Source organism: Dendropsophus ebraccatus, chromosome 6 (genome assembly GCF_027789765.1).
Source record: "Dendropsophus ebraccatus isolate aDenEbr1 chromosome 6, aDenEbr1.pat, whole genome shotgun sequence".
Lineage (NCBI taxonomy): Eukaryota > Metazoa > Chordata > Amphibia > Anura > Hylidae > Dendropsophus > Dendropsophus ebraccatus.
In genome coordinates, this window is record NC_091459.1 from 35358735 (window position 1) to 35380763 (window position 22029).

The following is a 22029-nucleotide window of genomic DNA, read 5'->3' on the forward strand; positions in this document are numbered from 1 at the left end:
GTTTTTATTGATTTCATATTGGTGTAAGAATAAAATTTTGATTGTTAATTCGAATATTAATTTTTTTTTCTAATATGTAATATAAAAAAAAACAGCAATCCCAGTGTTTTTTTTCTCACTTTTCATTTACACTGTTCACCGTGCAGGAACAATATTGTTATATTTTAATAGATCAGACAATTCTGCACTCTATTATATGTAATATGTTTATTGTTTATTTTTTTTATATTTCTATTTGTATAATGGTAAAAGGGGTACTATAAATCTATATTGGGGTATTTTTAAAAATATGTTTTCAAACTTTTTTTTCTTTTTTTTTCCCCCCTTACATCTTATATTGCATATATAAGTCCCTTAGGGGATATATATAAGTCCCTTAGGGACTTATATATGCTATGCTCGGATTGCATATACTGATAAATGCTATGCCATAGCATAGCACTGATCAGTATTATCGGTGATCTGTACATAGAGTCTGCCTGAGAGCAGACTCTATTAACAGATCAAAGATCTGACAGGAGGGAGTTAAGTGGCTTACCACTGTCGGTACAAATGATCGGTACCAGCTGCGGAGATCCTGATCAGTCAGTGACAGGCCCTTGTCCTGTCACTGACTACCTTAAAGGACAAGTGCCATGAAAAACTTTTTCCCAGTAATTGAAGCACATTACAAAGTTATATAACTCTGTAATATGGTTCAATCACCTATCTGCCTCCCTTCCCTGTCTTTTCCCCCCTCCACCCCCCCCCCCCACCAGGAAGTGTCCTAACTCACACAGACCTAATTACTGCTGTCACCGTCACCAGGCAGCTCCTTCATGTGAGGATAAGTCATCAGCAGGAGGGCTGCTCTAGGTCCTGTTACAGCAGCCGCCCTCCCCAGTCCAAGTGATAGCTTGCTCAGCTCCCATTGGCTGAACAACTGCAAGCCGAGTCAACTGACAAGACAGGGGGGGGGGGCTGCTGTAACAGGAGAAGGAGCTGAGAGAAGAGCTTGGTGACGGTGACGACAGTCATTAGGTCTGTGTGCGTTAGGACACTTCCTGGTGGGGGCTGGAGGGGGGAAAAGACAGGGAAGGGAGGCAGATAGGTGATTGAAGCACATTACAGAGTTATATAACTTTGTAATGTGCTTCAATTACTGGGAGAAAGTTTTTCATGGCACTTGTCCTTTAAACACCGCAATCGCTGTGCATGGCGGCGTTTAAGGGGGGAATGACAGGCAGCTGCATGACCGCGGCTGCCTGTCATTAGCTCCAGTGTCCTATTCATATATGCATAGTGAGCGGCACGGGAGGGGGCACACTGCACCGGCCTAGCTGGTGTTCTGGGCTTAGGGTGATGCCCCAAATGCTCCTAAGCCCCTGATAAGCAGAAGGGGCAATTAGGAGCTATCGTAACAGGAAGAAGAGAGGATTCATTACCAGCTGTCCTGGCATCAGGTAAAGATCTTCTACGGCATATCAGCAGGTTCACTGGGCTGAACCTGCTGATAGTGTTGCTTTATTTTTATTTTTTATTTATTTTTTAAAGTTCTGTAACTCCAAATATGAGCATTGCCATTCCCAAGTTATGGCTTTTTTTTTTCATTTCTCCATGATTGTTTCCATTCTACTAACTTACAAGCCCTTGTAGTATAATAGACATGTACCAATGGCAGCATGTTTGGTGTACATGTCAATCCTGTATATTGGTTCATTTTATAATTCAGTATTTTTGCACTCTAATGGAGAATAAAAAGTAAAAATGGCATTTAAAGACATTTTACCCTGTTTTTATTAGTAAAGGCGGGTGTTTATCCTCTAACCCTTTCTCTTCGACTCATAAATCGATTCAGATCTGTCCACTTGTTGGCCTTCAGTGAGTATTTGATCTTAAAATCTAATGTGGTCACAAGGTTTCTCTGAATGTTTTGAAACCATTTGTTTTTAAGCGCTGACAGCTTCAGTTGATGAAAACAGCATCTGCTTCGCTTCTCGAAGATGCTGCTCCTGCATTGTTTGCAGATGCAAATGATTCATTGGACAAAATGGCCAAAGCTCCATATTTCATTGAATAGTGTTAAAATCATGACTGCTGTGACAGATGTGCTGCCTTTTAGGAGTTAAATGTATACAATGAGTGGGGAACCTAGTTTATACTGAACTGAGATGCGGGTTTGCTGGAGCAAAAATGAAAAAGTGAGAAGTGTATTTGGATTAAGATTCAGAACAGTCAGGATAGACGTGTGTATGTAATTGTGTCTATCAATGTATCTTTCTGTTGTATATGGGATTTTTACTTATTGTATATTTTTATGCAATTTTGTGTAATTCTATAAATGATATGCCAGGTGTAAGAGAGAAATAGAACATAGCTAGCTTTTGCAGTGGGAAAAAAACCATATCCCAGTTAGGCTATAGTGTAATGAATTTGGGAATCTACAGCCATAGTGGTCATTGAAAACAATGGGCGTAGGTTTCCAAGTTCTATTGATTTCAATAAAACAATGTCAGTTATTGTGCCCACAGTGCATCAGCTATGGCCGTTGTTTACTGCAGCAGTAAGAAATAATGAACGTGTTGATTTTCTACAGCCACAGTTTGTGAAAAAGGGCCATAGAAAATAGACTTTTAAGACGCTGTATGGCCGCCCTGCCGGCTGTAGTGTGAATGAAAGTCAATAGTTTATTGATTTTCATTCACACCCATACGGCCAGCAGGCTTCGATGGGTGCAAAATAATGCTCCTACAGCCGATAGAGCAATATTCGCTGAAGAAATGTGTAATACAGCAGCCATTGTTTGACGATCAAACCAACCGCTTTGTCAAACAATGGGCATTGTATTACACTGTGTGAACAAAGCCTTAGGGCCCTATTACACGGGACAATTATCGTGTGAAAAATCGTTAAACCGTTCGAATTTAAACAATAATCGTTCTGTGTAATTGCAGGCAACGATCGAAAAATTGTTCGTATGTCGTTGATCGTTGATTTAGATCTGAACCTAAAATTATCGTTAATCGTTTGCTAATTGTTCGCTGTAATTTCACATTCGTTCGCTTGAGTTCCGCATTTGTTCGCTAATCATTCAGTGTAATTGCACATTGTTCATTGTTTTGCTGGGATCAGAAGGAATAAAAGATCATAGTATTGATCGCAATAACAGTCGTAGTAACGATCGTAACTAACGATTATCTTTCTGTGTAATATGGTGAATGATTTCAGTTTAACGATAAACAATCTCCTTTGCGATCGTTTATCGTTAGTCGTTAAAAATCGCTATGTGTAATAGGACCCTTAGGGTGGTATTACACTGGATGATTTTTTTGCCGATTAACGATAAACAATCTCAAATGACCGATCTGACGAACCATATTAAATCATTGACCCTATTACACAGGCCGATGATCGTTACTTACGGTCGTTCTTGCGCTCGTCCTTTCCTGGCTGATAGACCAGGGAACGACTGAACAACTTGTTATTACACCGAACATTGTTCGAACGATTTGTGAATGTTCAATGATGAAAGTAGGTCCAGATTCTATCAAACGATCAACGATTTCTCGTTGGTCGTTTAATCGTTGCCTATTACACAAAACCATTATTGTGTAAATCCCAAGGGTCTAACGATTTTTCAAACGATAATTTCCTGCGTAATACGGCCCTTAGTCATCTGCAGATTTGAAATCGGTGTTGTGCTCGGGTCACTGTGACATCGGTGGGCCCTATTTAAATGTTGCCTATCCGCATTCAAAACCACAGTAATATAGACTGAAAAACATTTCAGGAAACTGAGGGTATGTGCGTTGAATTTCTGCTGTGCGACTTGTGGTGGATTTTTCCAATGGAACATTTGTATCTAGATACATATATATTTACTATATAATTTTATTTTCATTCTTTATATATTTCTGATATACTATTTGTGTTGTAATCATGACATGTGGAGGAGAAAGAAAACATAACTAGTCTTTGCAGTAAAAAAAATAAAAGCATATCATAGCATTCAAGTCATATGGCGCCTTCCTTCTGAAGACCTGCATATTAGTTGCTTTGACAACAGCTACAAGTTAATAGGCAATCTGCCAGACTATTGTAGCCAGCAAAGCAAAGACAAGAAGCCTTCATCGTTTCGATGCCAGCATATCTATTGTGGAGTGAATGCTGATGCGTATGCTGTAATGAAGGTAATATAATGCTATTACACTGGGTTAGCAATTCATCTAGCAATTTTGTGTCATAATATATACATTTTTATATTGGCTTGCTACCAATTTAAAGAGTTTACATTTAAATGGCATCTATTATCATCATATTAGATTTAGATTTTAGGCGATCTTGTCTGAATAGTCTTGTACAGTTCCTTTTTGTAGCTTGCATTCTTACCAAATACAATGTGATGCATACATGTTTATATTGTTTGCTGGGTTTGTTATTATACCTGGAAGAGTCTCATATTTTTTCCTTTGTCAGTCTGTTTTTTACCCTTTTCATATATAAACATTTTTATACCTTTTGCACATTGTTATGGAGGCTGCCATCTTACCTGAGCTGTTTTTAACAGCATTTAGAGAGATGCTGTAAGGCAAGACTCATGGACATAGACAACAGAGTCTATCCCCTTAAGGTGAATGTGAAATATTACTGAGCATATGCTATGACCTTTGGAGAGGTCATCCCACAGGGATTAATATTGTCTAATACCGGTGATAACACCAAAAATTAAATAAAAAAAAAAAAGGTTTACGATATCAGCTGGATTTACACAATCGATCATCTTCTGATGCCAAATTCCCTTTTGTATCACCTTACTGTGGGTAATTCTGTATACTGAACAGTTTTGCAGTTTCCTATTGATTCTGTTGGTTTTTTTTTCCCTTAATCAATGATGCCACTTTGAAATTAAATAAAAAATGGCCAGAATTTAATTAAATTTAAATACAGGTTACTTTTTTTTCCCTTAAAACATCAAATATTAGAAGTGATTTCTCCCTTGACTTAGAATTTAGCATTTGTAAATAAATGCTATTTTTCATGATGAAGAATCCTTTCAGGCAGAAGTTGATGGTCTCAGTCTTTTGAGGCCTGTCTCTTTATAACCCCTGACCTTTGTTCTTATAAAGTCAACATCCGAGGGCAGGAGATTAAGGCAGTTTAAAGACTAGAGTGGGAAGTGAAATGGAAGAATTTGCTTGCATATTTAGGGTGCAAACATCAAAGTCCAAAAATGTGCTTGTTGTGACGCTTATGTTGGAGCTTAATAAAGTTTATTTTTTGTTAGCTTCAAGGTGGCTAACTCTTTTAGAAAGAGATGTATGTTAATACAAGAAACTTTGCTATCTGCAGCCATTTTAGAGTGTGAACATTAATGGTTACCTTTTTTTGCTGTGAAATGTGTTTTTTTTTTTTGTTTTGTTTTTATTTTTGTGACTAGATTAGCCGTAGTAATGCATGCTTATGTAGAGATATGTCTTCTTTTTCAGTTTTTTTCTCAATTGAAAAATGGAAGTTTTAAAATAGAGAATTGTTACATTGTTAACTATGTGGTGTTATATGAAAATTGTTAAAATATGTTTTTTTAAAAACTATCCTAGAAATTTTGGGGGGAAAACCTAGAAATTTTATATTAAGAAAATCCCTTTAAATACTTGGTAGTCTAGAACTATATCATTTGCTTATTCAGCAGAAAGATTTTGGTTGCCACATACAAAACATGCAAAAGGTGTCAATGGTGGTACATTTGTTTGAAAAGAAAAATAATACCAGTCAGACATGCAATGAAAAGTGTTGGCCTATAATATGTAGTATAAGGGTACTATTACACAAAGTGATTTTTCGATGATAAACGAGCTCAAATGACCGATATGGCGAACGACTGGAAATCGTTCCCCCAATTACACGGAACAAGAAAAGCTACTTATGATCATTATTGCATTCATCCTGTCATCGCTACTGCGGTCGCCACTACTGCGAACGACCGAACAACGTCTTATTACATGCGAACGATTTGCAAATGATCAACGATAAAAATAGGTCCAAATTCTATTAAATGACCAACGATTTCTCGTTTAATTGTCTGCTATTACACTAAACGATTATCATTCAAATCCAAATGAGTTAACGATTTTTCGAATGATAATCGTTCCGTGGAATCCCACCCTAATTGTGAAGGAAGAAATTATTTGTTCTAAAACCCACAAAAACTTTCCATCAGGCCCACTCTATGGTTGCTTTGCTCTTCTCTCTTTCTCTATGAGGGTAGCTTCACACGTACCATATCGCAGTGGATTTTCGCAGCAAATCCGCAGCAGATTTGACTAAGTGAATGAACACAGCATCAAGTCTGCACCATCAAAACTGCTGCGGATCCACAGCAGATATGACATTGCGGATTTAATGCTGTGTTCATTCATTTAGTCAAATCTGCTGCAGATTTGCTGCGAAAATCCACTGCGATATGGTGCGTCTGAAGCTACCCTAAAAGTGAAAAGAACTAACCAAGCCTTTGGTACTGAGTCTCACACCAAAGCCGAGGGTTGTCTTTGACCCATAGCAGTGAATAGAGCAACAGTCATACATACACAGTACCATTCTGTTCACAAGGGGCACTCTGCCACAGCTGTTCTCTTGACCATTAGGGACCTTCATCAGTTATACATTTATCACCTATGCTGCAGATGATAAATGCGGTTTGTGAACCAACCTTCTTTGCTTTTACATTAATCAGTTCATCAATTTCTGATTGGCAGGATGCAGTCACCCAACACCCCCCCCCCCCCCCGCAGGTCAGCTGTTCAGCAAAGTGGCAGCTCTAGCATATACACTGTGAACAGCAGCTGGCTCCCTTCAGTGTGTAGTGGTGATGTAGCACCCATTCACTGCAGTGGGAGCTGTGCAGCATTAACCTGGTGCCACCACTACACAATGAATAAAGCCAACTGCTTTAACAAGTTTAGTGTGTGTGTGTGTGTGTGTGTGTGTGTGTGTGTGTGCGTGCCAGAGCCACAGCTTCACCGAACAGCTGGGCAGCATGGGTGCTGGATGTTGGTACACTGCTAATTAGAAATTGATGGCCTAACCTAAAATAGGCATCAACAAAAATATGCCTGGAAAATCCCTTTAAGGAAGAGGGGGAAACTTTGCATCTAGGGCAGTCTGTTTCCCTCCTACATTAGACTGTATACAAAAAAGTGGTACTTTTTTGTTTTAAAATACACAAAAACATTTCTCCTTTAGGGCCCATTCATACTACAGAATCGGTGCCGAAATTCCGTGTGGAACTCCAGTGCGCAGACCCGGTGCTGAATCCTGCCCGCCATCTGTTTGAATGGGAAGGCTTGCGCGCCTTTGCTCTCTGCTTCTCTCCACTCAAAGAATTTACGAGTCTGCGCACGGAAATTCTGCATGGAATTTTTGATGCCAATTCCATAGTGTGAACAGGCCCTTATAGAGAGCTTGTGTGAATACAGTGATGTGGTAGAGAAACCAAGGTAAGAAGTTACATAGGAGACATATGATGGGCTGAGTGGTGTAAAGAGAAATTGGAGCAGTCTGCTGCTGTAGTCTTGTGGTTATACATTATCTTTGCACCTTCTTTTTGCTAAACCAAAAAAGGGCTCTGCTTGGTTACACATCTGTAACTATGGTGACTCCTAATTCTGCAGAGAAGCTGCGTTCACAATGGTTATTTTATGTGCATTTGAAAATAAAAAGATTGAGTGTACCCCTCATTAAAAAGAATGGTTCTTAGTGTCTTTCTATTGGGGTCATGCTGTCAAGAACATGGCGACCCTGGGTCTCATCAGTCATTACTGATCAATGTCAATGCGAAAACTAAGGCTGAATTCACATATACAGGATCCGTAGCAGATTTGATGCTGCAGATATCAATTTAACTAAATGACTGAACCCAGCAATCTGCGCCACAAATCTGCTGCGGATCCTGTACGTGTGACCGCACCCTTAAAATATATTTCCATTTGTGTCCTAAAGCCAGTGCAGCAGAAAGCTAAGCTCAAAAGGGGACAGTTCTGTGCAAGTTTTGTAGCCTATAATAACCTTTTAATAGCTTTTTCAAACTTCTTAGCAGATTCATAGATGACAGATATGACCTAAGCTTGGTCTAAATGTGTCCGATTTTTTAATATCCACCATAAATTTCCGTCATACTGAGGTCAGCACTGTTTCCTACTGTGTCATCAACTTGATAAGCATTTACTGTTCAAGAAAATTGTCAACACTCTTTGCTTTTGTAGCGAGATGAATTCTTATCCTGAAAAATGAATTCTTTTTGAATGAAAAATTTTTCTATGTATGGATGTTGGCTATTTTAAGAAACTTTGTAATTGGGTTTATTAGGCAAATATGCCATTATCTACATTCAAAAAGACTTTCCCTAGCCCCCCCCCCCCACCCCCCTCTCTCTTTCTCATTCACTGCTCATTATCAGGAAATTTCAACTCTTTTACATCAGTCGGGCCCTGTCTGTTCTATGGAGAGGGGAGGGGGGAGGAGGAAGAAGGAGGGAGATTAGTCACTAGCAGAGAACAAAGGATCACACAGCGGGACCTGTGTGAAAGCCGGTATTCAGAGGTCAGAGAGGACAGTGCTGATTTGAGAGGAGATAGCCCGCTGATGTAGCTGTAAATTGACTCTTTGTTGTCCTGTTTTGGTGCCTCATCTCCCTCCACCCCTCCCCTCTCCATAGAGAACAATGAAGACTAATGTTCCACTATCAGTTGTTTTATGTCATATCTGTGGTATGCGCACTTGGTATGAAGTCATAAATATTGGGTAAACATCCTTCTAAGTGTGGTGATTCCATAATTTTTGCCAGGGTTGTGAATTCGGTGGATTTGGTTACGCTGCAGCATGTCACATGTTGGGGATTTCAGATACTAGAGACTATGATGTTTTTCTTTGACTGGCAGTCCTCAAAATATTTTTTCCAACAACTTTTATTTCGTATTTCTATAATTATGAGACTATACAGAAACCTTTACTTCCATATATGTGAATAATATTAGCTATTACCTTTCTGTGAGCTCCACTTTATCTGCTGCCTTTGCTTTTAAGGTAGCATTACCCTATATTTCTAGACTGGAAATGGATTCTATTTCATTCTGTATGAATATAGATTGTAAATGACTTCTATTTAAAAATCTCAAGTCTTCTAGTACTTATCAGCTGCTGTGTGTCCTGCAGGAAGTGGTGTATTCTTTCCAGTCTGTCACAGTGCTCTCTGCTGCCACCTCTGTGTGTATCAGGAACTGTCCAGAGCAAGCTAAGTTTTCTATGGGAATTTACTACTGCTCTCTACAGTTCCTGACACAGACAGAGTTGACAGCAAAGAGTACTGTGTCAGACTAGAACGAATACACCACTTCCTGTCAGACACGCAGCAGCTGATAAGTACTGGAAGACTTGAAATTTTTAAATAGACTATATAACTTTCTGACACCACCTGATTTTGAAAGAAAAAATTTATCTCTATAAGTATCTCTATAACTGGTGACAACTGTAGTTGCCTGTAGAAAGAGTGCACAGAAGGTATTACAACTCTGCTCCATTCATTTCAGTGATAGGCTATGTTCACACAGCGTCAAAATGAAAGAAAAGGTGTCCAATTTTGATATTTAAAAAAAACATCAGTTTTTGGCGCGATTTAACTGACTGTAATGGCAATGCATTGAAGTCAATGGGAAGATGGACGTCCAATCCACACAATGTATTGAATAACAGACGTTTTTACCGCGGATGGCAAAATAATAAACATGCTCATTATTTTTGGACGTCTTTTGCAAACAGCGGACGTTTTTTATTAGTTGTTCACACACAGTTTTTCTTTTGTCACCGTTCTTTCTTTGTTTTTACTATTAAATTCAATGGACTTTTCAATTAAGCCGCATCCAAAGGCCAATTAGTAACCAAACTAGAATAATGTACCAACAGCCGTCATTGCACTAAGGGAAGGCCAGACAGCTAAATGACGTCCGTTGTTTGACTCAAAATAACGGACTTCATTTTAAACGGAGCTGAAAAAAAGTTGTGTGAACATAGCCAATCAGAGTTGCAGTGCACATGTTTGACTGCAGTTTGAAAAACACACAGTCGCACTCTTCAGTATCGGCTGCTGCAACTTTTCTGCATGAATATAAGTAGAGCACTTACAACAGGACTTAGGCCTTATGCACACCTTCAGTAATTTTTTCTGGTCCTGAAACAACCCGTGAGAAATTGCGGATTGGACATCCGTATTCCATTTGTATTCCATCCGTATTTCCGTAATTCCATTTTTTTACTACTCATGCTTTTCAATGCACTTCATCCGTATTTTTTGCGGAAATACGGATGCCAACATGTTACAATCCGTAAACAATCCGTAACCAATTGATTTCAATGAGAGGATCCGCAAAAAAAATGGGTCCGCACCGGGTCCGCACTAGGACATATCCTTTTTTTTTTTACGAATTGATTTTCATCCATTTCTGCTACTGATCGTGTGAATAGCCCAATAGACTTCAATGTGCACTAACTCGGATACGGAAATACGGATCCGTAAATTACGGAACGTGTGAATAAGGCCATAGGCCATTTAACAGCATCCATTAATAAGTGGCCACCATCTTTGTGCTTTGTGTGCGATTCAGAAACTAACATGTATTTCAGGAAAATTTGATTGTTAACAATTACATAATTGAAAGTAATATGAGGGCATGGGAAAGGGGTTTTAGAGAGTGTAGAGAAATAAACCCACTTCACCCGAGACCAAGCTAAATTACACACTTTATAAGTGCTTTGTGCTTTTCTCTCTCTCTCTCTCTCTCTCTCTCTCTCTCTATATATATATTATTATTTATATATATATATATATATATATATATATATATATATATATATATATATATTTATTTATTTATTATTTTTTAATAGGTGGATTTCATTTGAATTCTTAAGGAGCACAGTAAACACATGTCATCCCTGTGTTTCTATACTATTTCCCTAACTTTTAAAGTTTTGTTTTGTTTGTTTGTTTGTTTTTCTGCAGCTTTAGGGTACAAACACACACAGCAGATACGCAACAGATTTGATACTGTGTTCAGTTATTTAGATCTAATCTGCTGCGTATCGCAGCAGTAAATACGCAGCGTATAAGCCATGTGTGTTTGTACCCTAAGGCAGACTGAACAGGAACAGGGTTAGATTGTGAGCTTTTTTTTTTTTAATGTATTATTGCTAGTTTGAGAACTCACAGAATGATGCATACAAATAAGAAATAAGGGTGTAACAATCAGAATTGGAGTAATTTGTCTAAATTTGTCATTTATATTGTATGGTTTTAGAGGGAAGCAGAGGTTTGCCTAGAAGAATATAGTAGTAGCAGCAGCTAAAATTGACTTGAATTCTTTCTGCCCTTCCCCCTCTCACTTCAGTTTAAGATGCCACCAAGCATGACCTTATGCAGCCTTTCTAGATTCTTCAGGTTTTTTTCTTTAATTGTTCAAATAACCAGGCATCTTCATAATGTTAGGGGTAAACCTTGCTAAATACCATTAAAAAAATTACTTTTGAAGCTTGCATAGTGACTTTTATACTGTTTTATAGATAAATGATTCCTATACATTTTAAAAAGTGACAAACTAGCAATGATTTTAATACCTGTACAAAAGATGCAGTACGTCAACAAACTAGAGATTTCTGGTTGGTTAGGCCGGTCGCTGACCCTTTTACACAGATCGGCCATTGGCAGATTCCTGCTATGTAAAAGGTATTAGGAGTTGGACATGCGGGGCTACAACACAATGCGATCACAGAGTCCAAAGTAGACTAGCAAAAGCCCCAGATCCACCAGCAGAATGGCTTATTAGTTTTCCTGTGCTCAACCGAGGGTACTGAGGTTTTTTTTATGTGTGTACACAGAGAAAAAAAATAAATAAATAAATAAAAAAAAAAAAATAAAAAATATATATATATATATATATATATATATATAAAAATATATATATTATATATATATATATATATATATATATATATATATATATATATATATATATATATGGTATTTCTAGAAATGTATAAGCCTAAAGAATAAAGCTAATAATTAGCGTTGCTTGAGGCGTAAAAAAAAGCCCCAAAACCTCATTGCCCCAATAGAAGAATATTGAAGTTGGATAGTTTAACCAACACTCAGTCTGTATGCCTTGCCTACAGATACCCTGGTCATAAGACCCATATGTGTTTTATTATTATTATTTATTATTATTATTATTATTATTTATCAGTGTCTACTTTTCTGCTTTGTTTCCTTGGGACAGAAAATACATTTTGAAAGTCTGTATAGTTGTACATTTTGAGAGCAGCAACAGTTACAATGGAAAACTGTAGTGTTCCCAGTGCTGTATGTGGCTGTACAGACACTGATCCAACATGCCATACTTACAATACCTGCCTTAAGGGTAGCTTCACACGTACCGTATCGCAGCAGGTTTGATGGTGCGGATCCGCAGCAGATTTTACCTAAATAACTGAACCCGGCATCAAATCTGCACCATCAAATCTGCTGCGGATCCTGTACGTGTGAACGCACCCTTACGCAGTATGGCAGATACTCAGTAATGTTTACTATGTACATGACTTTTTCTGTGGAAACGAAATAATCCTAATTGGCATTGTATTCATATATCTTTTAGTCTGGGCGGGTTTAGTTACAGTACATCCAGCTCTGTGTATCTGTAGACAGGAATTCCCATGATGTCATATTTCAGATCTGAACATTAACGATGGCCATGGACGTTGCTTGGACTTGTAGACTGAAATAGGGTTCTCTGACAACTGTAGTTTGGAGGCTTGGATCAAAATAAACAAAAGAAGTTACAAAGCAAATTACTCATATTCCTTAGCAGTAAATTAACAGTGACACTGGAAAGACATTTCCCCTTCCCCCTTCCCTCCCCCTCAGGAATGTTACTTCTTAGAGCTCCTCTTTGCTTCCTGCTACTTTCATTTAATGTGCACTTTTGGTGCAATCATGTTATTGCATGTTCTCGAAAACGTTTGGGCTTTGAATGCTTTAGCGTAAGGGTCCCACCTAATACTTAACTGATCTAATAATACAAATAATTAAGTGTTGGATTCCATTGCCTAAAAGCCTTAAACATGTTGTGGTGTTTGCTACCCATAAATATTCACTTCATTCACTAGATTTTTATTTTTTTTTGTTCACTTTGACTCTTACTATACAATTTTACATGCATTACCCCCAGGTCTATTTGTTGGGATAAAATTGTCTACACAACTTCTGCTTTTAAGATTAAATTGTTAGGTTCGTCCTGAGAAAAGGTTAGCTGAACACTATACAAGGTTTAGCATATAAGGATATATGTCACTGATGGCATACAGTAGTGGTGCCCATGTCAACCAATCACAGCTCGGCTTTCAAATATTTGTGAGCCCCGTTAATGTAAAAGCTGAGCTGTGATTGGTTGTTGTGGGCAGCAAAGAACGTTCCTACTGTAATGCTACGTTTACACGGAACGATAATTCGCTCGATCGTACGATTAACGATGTCAGTCTTTTTTTTTTTCATAACGATCAGCGTTTAGACGGTATGATATATTGTACGGAAATTCGTTTTGCGATCGCTTAAAGCCTATCTTACACGTTGGTTAAATCGGCAAACGACTGTTCTCACGGAACGATCTGCAAATTTTTTGCAAAAGATCAACGACGATTTGAGAACTTGTTGAAAGATCAAAATGAACGATTTCTCGCTCGTCGTTTGATCGTTCACTGCGTTTACACGCACGATAATCGTTCCATGTAAACGCAGCCTTAGACTGCCTGATCAGTCTCCTGTGTGAATGGACCAGCTGTTAAGCATTTTTCTATTTAAGCAGCTGTATAAGAGCTTATTTTTTTCCTGGATGAATTGCAATTACTAGAAGTTTCTTGTTTAGTTTTTTTTTTTTTAAGTTTATTGTTAGGGGAATGTATTTTTTCTCCCACCATTTGCAAGCGTAGTAGGAATAAGATAAATTCTAAATTCTCTGAATTGTATAATTTTCAATGTAACAAAAAAATTATTTTACTTTTCAAAAGAGTTTACTGTAAAGGGAGGGGAGGAAAAGGATCTTTATTATTGTGGACCATTAAAGGATGGTTATTTAAAATGGTTTTGTTAGTATTTAAAAATATTCTAGCTTACTACTTAGTTCAAAGCCATGTACTCCTAGACCTGCGCTAAATTCTGTCTTGCTTACACCATGAGGGTATGTTCACATTGAGGATTCGGCGAGTATTCAGCGAGGAATTGAAGAGGAAAGTTTTCTGCTTGAAATTCCTCAGCTATTCAGCTGTGGCTGAAAAGGAGCAGAATTTGAGCGGAATTCAAGTGGAATACAAGCGGAATTTAAGCTCCCATTGACTTCTATAGGATTCCTCTAGAATAATCTGCCCAAATAATTGACATGTCAATTCTTTGGGCGGAAAGGGGATCAGTAACAGAAAATTCTGCTCGGAAATTCTTCAGTGCGAACAACAGAGCGGAAATTCCATTAAACACAATTGGACATTGCTCTGTACATATTTTATGGGAGGAATTTCAAGATGAAATTAAATGCGGATTCTGCTTCAATTTCTCGCCTATTTCTTGCCTATTCCTTAGTGTGTACATACCCTTACTTGTATCACATCTGCTGTGAGTTTTAGATGCTTGTCCCCAGCATCTGACAAAAGGGATGTGACCTAGGTGGCTTAAGTTGCGGAACCATGCATCAGAACGCTGGCACAGTTTCAGCCAACTAATAGTTAATCTTAACGTAGACTGGACAGTCCAGAATAGGACAGACTTATCGGGCAGTATGATACACTTTAATAAATCTGCAACATTCCTAGAATGTCAAGTCTTATGCTGCGTTTACATGAAACAATAATTCGCCCGATCGTACGATTAACAATGTCGGAGTAACAATTTTTTTTTCATAACGATCAGCGTTTAGACGGTACGATATATCGTAAGGAAAATTCGTTTTGCGATCGTTTAAGCCTATCTCGCACATAGGAAAAATCAGTGAACAACCGTTTACACGGAACGATATGCAAATTTTTTGCGAACGACTATATGCGTACGGTTATAGTTAGAATTTGTTCCTTATCGTGCGAATTCGCACGATAATCGTTTCGTGTCAACGCAGCATTAGTTTACACTGTTTAAGAACTAGTCTTATGGGGTGTTTACACAGAGAGATTTATCTGACAGATTTTTGAAGCCAAAACCAGGAGTGGATTTTAAAAGAAGATATATCTCAGTCTTTCCTTTATGACCTGTTCTCTGTTTATGGTCTGTTCCTGGCTTTGGCTTCACAAATCTGTCAGATAAATCACTGTCTAAACACAACATAAGTGTTGAGTGAACTTGATGAACTATTCAGGTTGGGCGGCGCTCTCCAGCCACCAGGAGTCAGATGCCAAGTGTTCGGGTTAGGGAGTCCTGGCAAACATTGTGCAGCAAGTTCGCTCAGCACTAGTCTTAGTAAATCTGGGCTGTTGTGTTCCACTGAAAGAATACAGTCAATAAGATGAATATTGTGATATCCAATATGAATATGCGTAGCTACCCACTCCCCTGATCATAGTTGCTTATGTTTGCTACATCCTGTCAGTTGCAGAAGAAAGGGCAGCTATGGGGCACAAACAGCTGCAGAATGTAATGCAGAATAAGAAGACCGAAACATTCAGAGGTGCAAGTGTTATTTGGGCTGAAATCTTTGCACAAGATTTATTATGACATCCCCCCGTCTCGTTGACCATCCTGAGATGAGATTGTATTGTATTGTTTTGACATCAATCTAAAGTTAGAAAACCAGTATATGTAAAGTATGGATGTGTATAAGGCAGAAGTGTTTGAATTATCCATCTCGTTTTACATTGGATTTGCAATCTGTTGTGTGAGCAGATGAAAAAAAGACTGTATTTTGCAATAGCAGGTGTGTGCACTTCTGGACAATTTCCTATTGTCTCCAATAGAGAACATTATTATTTTGAAAATATGACTGTATTTTACGTTCATTTTGCAGTGTGTGTGACCATAGCCGTACATGTTAGAATTTTGGATCAAAGTACTGTTTTAGCTATGCAGTTTGTAATACTTAGTATATTTGGTGGTAATGGAATGAGATTGTGTCCCTAACTTCATACTGCAGATCTCTAATGCTGCGTTTACACGGAACGATAATTCGCCTGATCGCCTGATTAACGATTTTGAAGTAGCGTGTTTTTTTTATAACGATCAGCGTTTAGATGGAACGATATATCGTACGGAAAATTTGTTTTGCGATTGATTAAGCCTATCTCGCACATAGGTAAAATCGGTGAAAGACTGTTTACACGGAACGATCTGTGAATTTTTTGCGAACGACGATTTAAGTACATGTTCAAAGATCAAAATGAACGATTTATCGTACGTCATTCGATCATTCGCTGCATTTACATGTACGATTATCGTTCAAATTCGTTCCGTGTAAACGCAGCATAAAACAATGAAGTTAAAGAATTACCTCTATGGTTTGACACATATTTAGCATTGCTCCAAACTCCAAAGTAGATTGATGGTAACACTGACACCTAAATTGAACCTTTAAGTGAATAAAATAAATAGGATGTAAGGTACTCACGGTCAGCGCTGTCCACATAGAGAAGTGGCCGAAAGCTTAAATAAATGAATTTAATATAGTGAAAAATATATTTAATATAGCACAAATATGACGCGTTTCGAAGACATACGTCCTCTTCATCAGATAAAACAAAGTGCATGTTTTATCTGATGAAGAGGACGTATGTCTTCGAAACGCATCATATTTGTGCTATATTAAATATATTTTTCACTATATTAAATTCATTTATTTAAGCTTTCAGCCACTTCTCTATGTGGACAGCGCTGACCGTGAGTACCTCAATTCCTTTTTACTTTATTCACTTATTCTCTCCACGGGCCCCATTATTTTGGGAGTATCCTGTGTTTTTGGTACAGTCAGCTTAGCAGTCCCTAGAGGTAGTAGGCCCCTATACAGTGGACTGTCACCTAACAAGACCCTGGATTTGGAGTTGTACCCTGTTGAGGGGTGATATGCACAAAGCCCAAGTGGCATCCAGGTGAGCACCTTCTCACATAATCCTTATCCTTGGTGTATTGAGGTATCACACGAGGCGCCGGTGCCCGCTTTCTTCTTTTTCTCTCCCTTTAAATTGAACCTTTGAAATGGCTTTGAAATGGCTCTAAAATATAGGATATAGTTGTCGTTTTTGGCCATATTTACATAAGAGACCATTCTGCTTTATGGTTTATATTCCGGAAGCAACGTAAAATATACACACAATAAAATAACATCTCTGCCACTTCAGTCACACAAAGCAGTCTAAGGCATTCATTTTCTGGAATGGCTTGTCCTAAACTAAACCTGATCTGTTTTGATACTGTTTTTTTTTTTGTGTGTGTTTTTCTGGAATTATTTTGAAATTTTTTACTCTTCCTACTCCAGTATTTAGAAAATTAAAGATCTGTATGTGTATACTCATCTGTTGCTTGGTAGTTCCCAGGTATGAGACTAGGACTTCATTGGAAACATTAGTTGCTGAGCATTCCCTTCTACTCTTTATATACCATATCCCATAATTTTATCTAAGATTATATTAAACTGAATAAGCATGAACCAAGAAAATACATTGTTTTATGCAATATCTGTGCCATTTTCTTATTAACCCTTTTACCTCTTCAGACGATTTCTCCCTCCCCATAATTGGCCCTCCTGGTTTTTGTGTGTGTCACCTTGTAGCTAAAGATACTTGACCACACTTATTTTGTATGTCTTGTCATCATTTACCTCCAGTACATTTGGCCTTCGTGCCCTGGGGTTTGATATAAATATTTCTTTGCTGTTTTATCAGATTTGCACGCGCCTTGGAAAAAAAGATTGATTGCCATGACCAATTATATTTTCCAACTGGCAGCTGTGCTACTTGAAGGCCCTAGAAGCAGCTGAAGAGAAGTTGCTCTGTATGGGTGCTACATAAGCCATCATTAATAGGTTCTGCAGCAGTGTCACTTGACAGCATTTTATCAATGACTTTTTTTTTTTCCTTCCCCCATTTTCCTTTTGTGCACCTTACACCTAACCAAGTTGTAGAGTAAAATTCAGGTTATGTTAAATTTGTAGACAATGATAGGTATTTTAAGAAATTCCTCGTAAGAAGGGTTTCCATGTTTTGCTGCAAACCTTTAGTAAAAAAAAATCAAAGCAAAACTGTGGACTGGCATGATTTGTGTCGCTGAATGATTGACACAAAGTGAATACATACTCAAAAGGATAGAATAAATGCCTCCCATCCCCCCTTGGCCGACACTCATAAACAGGAGCAGATAGCATCTAAGGCATTGCCTCAGCAGGGAAGCAAATGTGATGGGGGTTAGGAATCCGGAAGAAGACATTGTGTAGCAATTAGATTTTTTTTGTGTGTGTGTAATAATCAGTTCGTGCTATGAAATCTTGATGCCCCAACTGCAACGCCTCTGTCATAATTCACTTGCAAGCAATACATTTTGCATTCGTTGATTGCAAGTAGGTAGATGCACCGCAGGTTTTTTTTTTTTTCTTTTTTTGGTCAATTGGTGACGTGAAATGGTTCACTGAATCGGATAACACAGTGCATACCATAGTGACTGATTAAATTGATTTGTCCATGACTGCAGGCGGCACTACTTCTGAAACCCTTTAACCCCTTTTCTCATGGACGGTGAGGTGTTTGTGAATACCTTTAGCATAAATTTCCATGTTCATAGAAATACACAGTGTAAACAGGCAACATTAATAACACATATATCGGACTTAATAAGGGTATTTGCGTCTAATTATTTTTCTGTTGTTTTTTCTTGTGTTTTTTGTAATTTAGATGAATATGATATTGAAAAAAAAATGTTTTGTTCACCCATTCCCATTCAAAGCTGTAAAAAGGCTATCTAGATTTAACTAACTTTATTTAGCTAGCTTTATTTTATTTATTTTTTTGTTAGTATTACACAAGTCTACCATGTATGTACATTATTTATTTATTCATTTTAAACTATCCAATATAGTTGACTTTATGAAAACATAATTTCGCATAATAAGAATATATTGTTAATTTTTTCAATCAGTCTTCAGGACTATTTTTTTTACTTGATTTTTTAGTTTAACTCCATTTTATTTACATAAGTGACTGTTTACTGTACAGTGCACAGCGTATAACGTTCACTATATCCACAGGAATCTGCATTGCCACTTTCTTTTAGGCTAGAAAAAAATGCACTATTAGAACGTGATGCTCGGACATAGGTATTCTAAATACCGCGTTACTAAAAATATGGCTAGAATATTTAAATGAGTATGTCGCCACCTTGTGGAATTCAGGTTACCATTGGTGCTCATGAGGAAAAAAAGAAGCACTATTAAAGAGATTTTTTTTTTTTTTGGCTTTCAAAATTATAACACCTGTTTTTGTTGGTAAAAATAAATAAATCTTATAAATTCATGTGTTAATGTAGTAATAAAAAAAAAATTATGTTGTGATGTGAGCCATTGGAAAGTACATTGAGGAGTTTCCATTTAATGGAGTATTTAGATCCCATAAAGTTAGGGTTTAGCGACATGCAATCATGTTATCATTGTGGGGGTTCCAGATGTTAATGGGGGCGCCTGCTACATCCTCTTTATTCTCATGAAATCTGTGGTATTTGAATTTAATAGTAAAAACGGAGAAAGAACTATGACAAAAGAAAAACTGTGTGTGAACAACTAATAAAAAACGTCCACTGTTTGCAAAAGACGTCCGAAAATAATGATCATTTTCATTATTTTGACATCCACGGTAAAAACGTCCGTTAGTCAATGCATTGTGTGCATTGGACGTCTGTCTTTCCATTGTGTTCAATGCATTGCCATTGCAGTCAGTTAAATCACGGCAAAAACGGACTTTATTTTAAATGGCAAAACTGGCCACCTTTTCAATATTTTTGACATTGTGTGAACATAGCCTATTCCAGTGATATGCTGTTTGTTTGTTTTTAGATAGAAACACTCTATTTAATGACTTATCAATCTATCATGTTAACAAATTTATAATTTTTCGTTGAAAAGCATAATGCACACGGTAGCTAACTGTTCCAAAAGATATTAGTATGCAAACAATATGGGTAGGCGTTCTGTGTGAATCTTTTTCATATAAATGATCAGTGAATTGTTAGATTACAATACTTTATTACTAAAGATTTATTACCATATAAAAGGATGAGAATATTGAATGTAGATGAGGTATGGGAATAATGTTAGGCAGCCCATGATAATGTGTATGGTGGTACTGTCAGTAGAGATGATATGGTTATATTGGTGTTTTGGGAATGACATTATTGTTCCTATTAGGCCCCGTTCCCACTGAGGAAAGGTAGCGGAATTCCGCAACGGAATTGTCCGCCGCGGAATGCCGTTAGCCTCCCGCTCATAATGGGAGTCTATGGGAGGCGCGCTCCTGCCCTGTCCGCGCTGAAGAATGAACATGTTCATTCTTCAGCGCGTACAGAGCAGGAGCGCGCGCCTCCCATAGACTCCCATTATGAGCGGGAGGCTAACGGCATTCCGCGGTGGACAATTCCGTCGCGGAATTCCGCTACCTTTCCTCAGTGGGAACGTTGCCTTATACCTGAAAAAATTTTGTATTCTAGAGTAGAGAATTTACAGTATTAACAAAGCAAAGCACTTCCTTAGCTCGGCAGTTGGCTTATCTCCTCTCCTGGAGCATGGAAAAGCTGGATCCACTCCAGGAGAAGTTTCTCAGGACTAGGTCCAGCTTTTCCCGGCATTTGTGGAGCGGCACCGAGTTCAAAGGCAGCCGGCTGACAAGCAGACTGCCAAGCTAACAAAGCGCTTTACTCCATTAATACTGCAAATTTGCTCATCTAGAACTTTGTCGAGAACATGCATGAATCTAGGTACTGAACCAATACCCTAGACTGATATAGTTTCTTTTTTGCTTTACAGATGCTACAACTGTGGTGGCCTTGACCATCATGCTAAAGAATGTAATCTACCTCCTCAGCCAAAAAAGTGCCATTACTGTCAAAGCATAATGCACATGGTAGCTAACTGCCCCCACAAGATGGTTCCACAACATCCAGCAGCCTCTCAGGGAAGATATGAAGCAGAACAGCAGCCCTCCACCTCTGCTTTTCAACGGGAAGGGGGAGGGGCCTTTGGCTATTCATCTCCATCATATTCTCAGGAGGGAAGATCAGAGCACTCAGAACATTCAAGCAGGTCACCGCAAGAAGCTTCCTTAAGTAAGATATCTACGTCGCCTGAAGAACAAAGCAGAAAGGGGCCTTCTGTTCAAAAAAGAAAAAAAATTTAGCTTTGTCTCTGCGTCTCCCTTAAACTTGCCTTTTCTGGGAAGTTCTACCTCATATAAGTACAGGGGAAGTCATTTCATTATTCGCAACTGACCTGGAATTTTAACTACTGTCGAGGAACTGTGAATTTAAAGATAAAAAAATAATCTGCTAAAGGACAAATCACTCCAAGCAAACTGACCATGCAGGGTGTTACGCGTTATACCTCATTTTGTGTGTGTGAGTGTGTATGAATGTGTGTGTACATCATGCCCTTTAGTAAACACAGCTGTAATTTCAGAATGGAGTATATATGGACATGTATATATATTCGCAACAGTTTGCATTCCTAACATTCATCACCGTATGAAGCAATATTCATTGTTCCGATTTTTACCATTTCCTTTTAAACACTCCTGCTATTTATTTTATTTTTCTGCACCATCACATTTGTGGTGAGTGTTTAGTGTTTTTTTTTTTTTTGTTATTATGGTGTAGATGGGTTGTGATCCGACACCTGTAGTATTAATACATCCCAGAAAGGAGAGTGTGACTTCATCAAAGCAATATTGTCAGCTATGTAAGATGTATGCATACTGAAATGTTCAGGCGTGAGAAATGCCAAACCATTGATC

General features: G+C 38.0%; 1 protein-coding gene across 2 annotated transcripts in view; it reads left to right on the forward strand.

Annotated features, from left to right (window-relative positions):
- Positions 1 to 21528, forward strand: part of LIN28B (lin-28 homolog B) — a 79925-nt gene extending 58397 nt beyond the window's left edge. For both annotated transcript variants that reach the window (XM_069974780.1, XM_069974779.1), the window contains exon 4: positions 21048 to 21528. In XM_069974780.1, the coding sequence (XP_069830881.1) occupies positions 21048 to 21417 (370 nt within the window). In that variant the 3' untranslated portion in view covers positions 21418 to 21528. The remainder of the gene's footprint in view (positions 1 to 21047) is intronic.
- Positions 21529 to 22029: the final 501 nt, after the last annotated feature.